The sequence below is a fragment of the Lepidochelys kempii genome, chromosome 24 (genome assembly GCF_965140265.1).
Source record: "Lepidochelys kempii isolate rLepKem1 chromosome 24, rLepKem1.hap2, whole genome shotgun sequence".
Classification (NCBI taxonomy): domain Eukaryota; kingdom Metazoa; phylum Chordata; order Testudines; family Cheloniidae; genus Lepidochelys; species Lepidochelys kempii.
In genome coordinates, this window is record NC_133279.1 from 6,677,180 (window position 1) to 6,683,179 (window position 6,000).

Sequence of the window (6,000 nt, forward strand, 5' to 3'; positions counted from 1 at the left end):
AGAACTTGTTACACACACATCTTCAACTATGGTAAGGGCTGTCCACTAAAGTCTGGAGAAGAAGTAATGGGCTTAATCTGCAACAAGAGAGATTTAGGGTAGGTGTTAGGAAAAGATTTGTAACTCTAAGGAGAGTTCGGCTCTGGAACAGGCGTCCAAGGGAGGTTGTGGAATCCCCGTCACAATGGAGGATTTTAAGAACAAGTTAGACAAACATGTCCAGGATGGTCCAGGTTTACTTGTCCTGACCCCTGTGCTGAGGCAGGACCTGGATGACTTTTCAAGGTTCCTTCCAGTCTGACATTTCTATGATTCTCCGAGTGCCAATCACAAATGAATGAATAAGGGCCTGAATCTGATCTCATGTTACCCTGAGTACTGAGACTAACAGGGCTGCAGGAGGGCCCAGATTTCCATTGTGACTTCAAACTGAGGTCTTGAATGAATGGTGACTTGAAGTCACTGAGGATGCTTTCAGCAAGACAAAGTATCTGGCTCTGGTTCCTTGGCCAACTTCCCCTGTGGGTAATTACAAGAGCTGGTCAGGAGTCTTTAGAAGAAACATTTCTTTCTCAGAAAATGCCCATTTGTTGAACTGAAGATTTGTTTTCCATAGGCAAAGCGTCTGTTTTGATTAATTTTTTTACTTGATAAAAAGGTTTCAGAATTTCAGAATGAAACATTCTGGTTGTCCAGTTCAAAAAGACATCTTGCTTAGAAATATACACTAATTATAGTGGAATTTTTTTAAAAAATATTTTGTGGTCAAAAATGTATTTGTTCAAAATTGGAAGGAAACATTTCAAAATCCTTAAAACAAAACACTTCCTTTCACCCAAACCGAAAATGATTTTTGGTTGTAGAAAATTTTTGAGATTTTGACTTTTCATCCCAGTTCAACACAGGAAAATGTTTCAGTGTTTTCTGAAAATTTGTGTGGGGTCGGAAATCCATTTGCTGCCCAGCCCTGGTAACTACAGGAGTGTAAAATTGCTCCTGTAGTTACAGTTGGCTACATTGCTCCTTTTCACTTCCTGTCCTAAGCCACTGCAAAGTGCTGCTGTGGGGCTGTCAAACAGCTGCCCCGCTCCACCCCCACAGTGTGTAAAGAGATTTCTATATAAACTAAGGGCCCAATCCTGCTTGGTGCTGAGGCACTTCCTGTGATGTGCTGGGCACCTCCCATATTCAGCAAAGTCAAGGGGAGTGGTGGGTGCTCATCTGCTGTTAGGATCAGCTCCTACCTTCCGTTCCCTAAAGCACTGTACATTGTAAAGCAATGGAAGGAAGAAGGAAGATGGTCCCCAGCATTAGAGAGCTGCCTGGAAGGGGTTTGTGACAGATCGATCCAGGGGAGCTGCAGCCAGCCAAAGCAGCCTCACAAGTGGGGTGTGGGCTACGGAGACATGGCCAAGGCACCCAGGGATTCTATTCTTTTTTGAGCCAATTGCTCTAATCACTAGCCCACATTGCCCTCTATTTTCAGATGTTTCAGAAGGGACATTGACAGATGCACTTTACTTCTTTCTCCCTGCTTTGTGCAGCCAGACGCAGCTTTCTAAGCAGCCCTGTTCAGTTAATTTTAACCAGTTTATTGCTAGACTCAAGGGGTGGCGCTTAACTGCCATTGATTTCAGTAGGAGTGAGGCACCTAACCCTCTTAGCCAGGTTTGAAAATCCCACTAGGCACCTGTCTGCATTTATAGGCACCTACATACCTTTGAAAATCTGGCCCAAAGTAACTTTGGGAAATGGGACTTAGACTATTTTGAAAATCGTGTCTTATGTTGTCTTTTTTTCTCACACATGCCAGAGCTTTCATGATCTGCAGTGCGGTTAACAGTCCTCCAAGACAAGACAAGACAACAACCGTTACATGTCTTCGTTGTGCCACCAAGAACTGTGCTACAATAAACCAAACATGGAAGGCTGGGGAGGATTTACATTGGGATTGTCAGAGGCCCTAAGTGGTTTAGGAGCATTTTCCTTTGAAAGTCAATGGGGCTTGTGCTCCGAACTCATGTGGGTTTCTTTATTTACATCATCCATATTCTGGACATTTAATTATTCCGTATTATTATTTACATCCCTGTGCCACTAGACGGCAGAGAAAATGTACAAGAAATGCTGTAGCCTCTGAAGAGTCTTTAGCCCACCCATCACCACAGCACATCCTCCTCGGAGGCGTCCCTCACTGGAAATGACCAAGACACTGTACCCAGTCACTGCAGCAGTGCAGTCGGCGTCAGCCTTTGGGCCACTGTGTCAGGATTTTGTCCTACTATTTTTATGAACATGATCTTTGCCGAGTATCTGCTTTTATCTTCTTTAGGTAAAACTTCTGCATTAAGCTCTGGAATTGGGTAAACAGCCTTGACAGTAGGACACTAGAATTGAATACTCTATCTATGATATGTTTTGAAACTTTTGCAGGATATTAATTGCATTTCCATTCACTTGTATAAAGTTACAACTGCTTTTTAAGCATTTGGGATGCAGAGAATAAATATTATCAGATTAAGTAATTTCTTTTGCTGAGCTATCCATTCCATCTGTGGCAGTTGGAGACCTGGCGGACACTGACTATAACGATATTTTATTTCTCCAGTGCTAGGAGTGCAGTTATTTCTGCACCAGACTCAGCGGATCCAGTTTGTTGAAGTTAGTGACACCGCAAAGATCCAGTGTTCTTCCACAGAAAACTTGGAGGGAGGAAGTAACATGTTTTGGTATTTGAGAAGAGAAGGTGAGAAACCCACCTTCATTAAGCGCTGTTTGGATGATCAAAATGTAAGTAAATTTGCTTGCAAACATGAGACACACAGCTCGACACTGGAAATCAACAACGTCCAAAAGACTGAGTCTGGCATTTACTACTGTGCATATAGATACAGCAGCTACCTGATTTTTGGGAATGGATCCACGCTGATTGTTGGAGGTAAGGAACCATAGCTTGTTTAAGGAGACTAACAACTGATAGATAAAGCCTATTTCATGTTCCCATTAAAATGTGACAAGATACCATAGTTATTGCTGAATGGTTCAAAGGAAAGCATGCTTTAAGCCAAGCAGATCAGCTAAACGTTAAATGCTTTGGGTATAGAAGGAATATAACAACATTTATTGTTATAAAATATATGTGTAAAACTTGAAAGTGCCAAAACTAAACTATTGAAGTTTCTCTGTGACTGTTCAGGGCACCCAGGTAGGGAACATAAGACAGACAAGGTGGGTGAGATAATATCTTTTATTGGGCCAACTTTGGTTGGTGAGAGAGACGAGCTTCCTTGCTGACACAGAGCTCTTCTTCAGATCTGGAAAATGACACTCTGAATATGTTTCCCAGACCTGAAGGAGAGCTCTGAAGCAGCTTGAAAGTCTGTGTCTTTCACCAACAGAAGTTGGTCCAATGAATGGTTTTACCTCACCCACCTTGTCTCTCTGAGTGAAAGATTAATACCTTTAATCAGACTGCAGCTCATTTGATCATTGCACTGAATTCACCACCTCCGTTTGCTCAGACAGTTATACCAAGAGCAGCTGGGTGATGCTTCTGGTCCCATTTCCACATGGCAGTCAAGTCACTGGGACAGCGAATCTGGCTTGTGTGATCCATGGAGTGTCCAGCCCGGTCCATGTTTCCTGGAGTGTTTCTGGGGAGCTGCAGGAACAGGGGCTGACGCACTCACTGAAAGCAAAGGATGGATCTTTAACCCTCATAAATCACATCAGCGTCCCCATGGACACCTGGACCAGTGGGAAGAATTTCACCTGTGAAGTCAAATTCAACTCTTCCGGCAACAGTGTGAAGACAAGTACCAGGTATCCTGCAGGTGACTGATATGATGTTTGAGGCTAATGGAGACTCTGATGTTAAATCGGTGTCAAGTGGGCACAATCCGAGTTGCTTCTACGTAACTTTCCATCCCAGAAAGCTGGAACATTTTATGTCATAATTAAAAGTAAGCAGATGTGCAGATTATTTGGGGAAAGCTAAACTGAGACATTAAAAGGACCCCAAGACATTATAGTTCAGATTTCTAGAGCAGCTTTCACACAGATTGTACCTGTAGAGCACTGCAAAGAATTAAATAATAACTATTGGGGAGAGGTGAATACAGAGCCGGGATTGGAAGTTAAAACCAGAGGGTTTAATGAAAAAGTTCAAAAAAGATTCTCACCTCCTGACCGTCCACTGGTGTCAGCTTCCTCCACAGCCCATCCCAGCGGGTGTGCGTCACAGACGGTGCGCTATGCCGTGGCCATGTTCCTGGGGGTGTTGCTGGTGTCCCTGAGCCTGGCCTGGAGTCACTGCTGTTCTAATCCAGGTAATCAGCACACTACAGTCCGTCCCAGGTGTGGAGACGTAGCAGCAGCCCTATTAATAGTGGGGCTGATTTCCCACAAAATAATTGAAAACAGTTCTCTCAGCTCCTTCTGTTTGTCCCCATTGAGCATTTATTCCTTCCTACATTAATGTAACGCAGCAACGCTTCTGTAGCGACGAGTGCTGTATTCAGCCAGGCGCGGTGCTTGGAACCGCCTGTGCATCTGATGCCTGAATATTCTATTTCTATCACTCATCATTTGCTTTATCACACAGGGCAAACTTCTGCCTGAAATAAGGTTTAACTCCCATGGCTGGGCAAATTCTGTTTGGATGGAACCAGTGACGTAAATTACACAGCAGAGGCCTGGTTAGCCCATCAGTTATAAATGGACAACTCCCATTGAAGTGGCAGGATAATCTGGGCCTGGGTTTAAATTGATCAGAAAACAGCTGTAAGGGGTGAAGAAAAATTTTAATTTCCTCTAATGAGCCATTGACTGGGTCTTCAAAACGAATGAATTTAGGATGCAGATGGTTCCAATGCCCTAGTAATTCTGCTAAACCTGGATTTGGCCTTTTCTGACTCATATGGAAATTCAGCAAAAGAACGAAAGCCACAGACTCAGAGGATGAATTGGGTACATGAAAAACCGTCTCAATCCTAAACTCCTTTTTCAACCAACTGCTGGACTTTTAAAGGAAGATTCCCACGATCGTTTCAGTGCTAATGATGTGCACTGTTTGAAAAGTGGAATTTTAAATAAAGCTTAACAATCTGTTTTTAAATGTAACTGATTGTTATGTCCAACTGCATCAAAGTTTGGCTAATTAACCTTGCGTGGAGGTGTCTAATGTTGCTAAATGTTGTCAAACCAGGGTCAACCGCTTATGCCCAACTGGAGTTTGATTCAAGGAATCACAACCAGAGCACGGAGCAGTGACCAGTGAAAGGGAAAAGGGGGAAATCGTAGCCCAGACGGGGATCCAAGCTGGACACTCACAGCTGTTTCACTGCTCATCTCAATGACAGGACCGTCCTGTAAGGTGTTGACTTTCTGTAAAAGCTGTTAGTTTGTTTTTACTGCTTCTTACTGCTCTTCACTGCTGCTGCATGTGGCTCCGTTCCACACTATATCTGAAGATTAACTCACTTGCCCACCTGGCCTATACGGAGCAGGAAGTCACAAAAAGAACTAGACCCTTGAAGGTGGGAGATTTCCTAGTGTGATATGAAGGACATTGTCCTGCAGATATCATGGCAACATTTTGGTGTGTTTCTGGACAAATTCCACCCCTCTGTGGGTGCAGAGGGTCCCAGACCGCAGGAGCAGTGCGGTGTCACTTCATAAAGGGGGGCGGGATTGCAGGAGCCTGCGTGTAACTTACGCGCTCCCTGTACGCCCCAGAGATTGGCTCTCTGCTCAGTGTGGCCCACGGGAGAGGGATGGGGTTAGCAGGGAGTGAATCCACCACTACACCAACCCTCTAGACAACAGCCCCTGTGGAGCTGGGGCACAAGGGCCACAGAGTCCCTGCTCCAGCCCTGCTGTTGGGGTAGCAGCCGTGGAGTGGCTCCACCACCGTTCTGGGACCTGTGAAGGAGACGATTCTTCCCCTCTTCCGCCCTAGAGATCCCAAACTCAGTTCCACAGGCTGGGCACTGGTAAGAG

The 6,000-nt window shown here is 44.6% G+C and overlaps 1 protein-coding gene across 3 annotated transcripts; it reads left to right on the forward strand.

Annotated features, from left to right (window-relative positions):
* The first annotated feature begins 1,549 nt into the window (after window positions 1-1,549).
* Window positions 1,550-5,274, forward strand: LOC140902774 (immunoglobulin kappa light chain-like). 3 transcript variants are annotated; one of them, XM_073323219.1, is made up of 5 exons: window positions 1,550-2,332; window positions 2,609-2,938; window positions 3,522-3,822; window positions 4,206-4,328; window positions 5,207-5,274. In XM_073323219.1, exons 1-4 carry the CDS (start codon window positions 2,290-2,292, stop codon window positions 4,321-4,323), a joined length of 792 nt encoding a protein of 263 aa, XP_073179320.1. In that variant the 5' UTR covers window positions 1,550-2,289; the 3' UTR covers window positions 4,324-4,328; window positions 5,207-5,274. The 3 variants fall into 3 exon arrangements, with proteins under 3 accessions (XP_073179320.1, XP_073179318.1, XP_073179319.1); XM_073323217.1 differs by lacking the exon at window positions 5,207-5,274 and adding an exon at window positions 4,604-5,116 and having other exon boundaries at window positions 3,522-3,833; XM_073323218.1 differs by lacking the exon at window positions 5,207-5,274 and adding an exon at window positions 4,604-5,116.
* The last annotated feature ends 726 nt before the right edge of the window (window positions 5,275-6,000 follow it).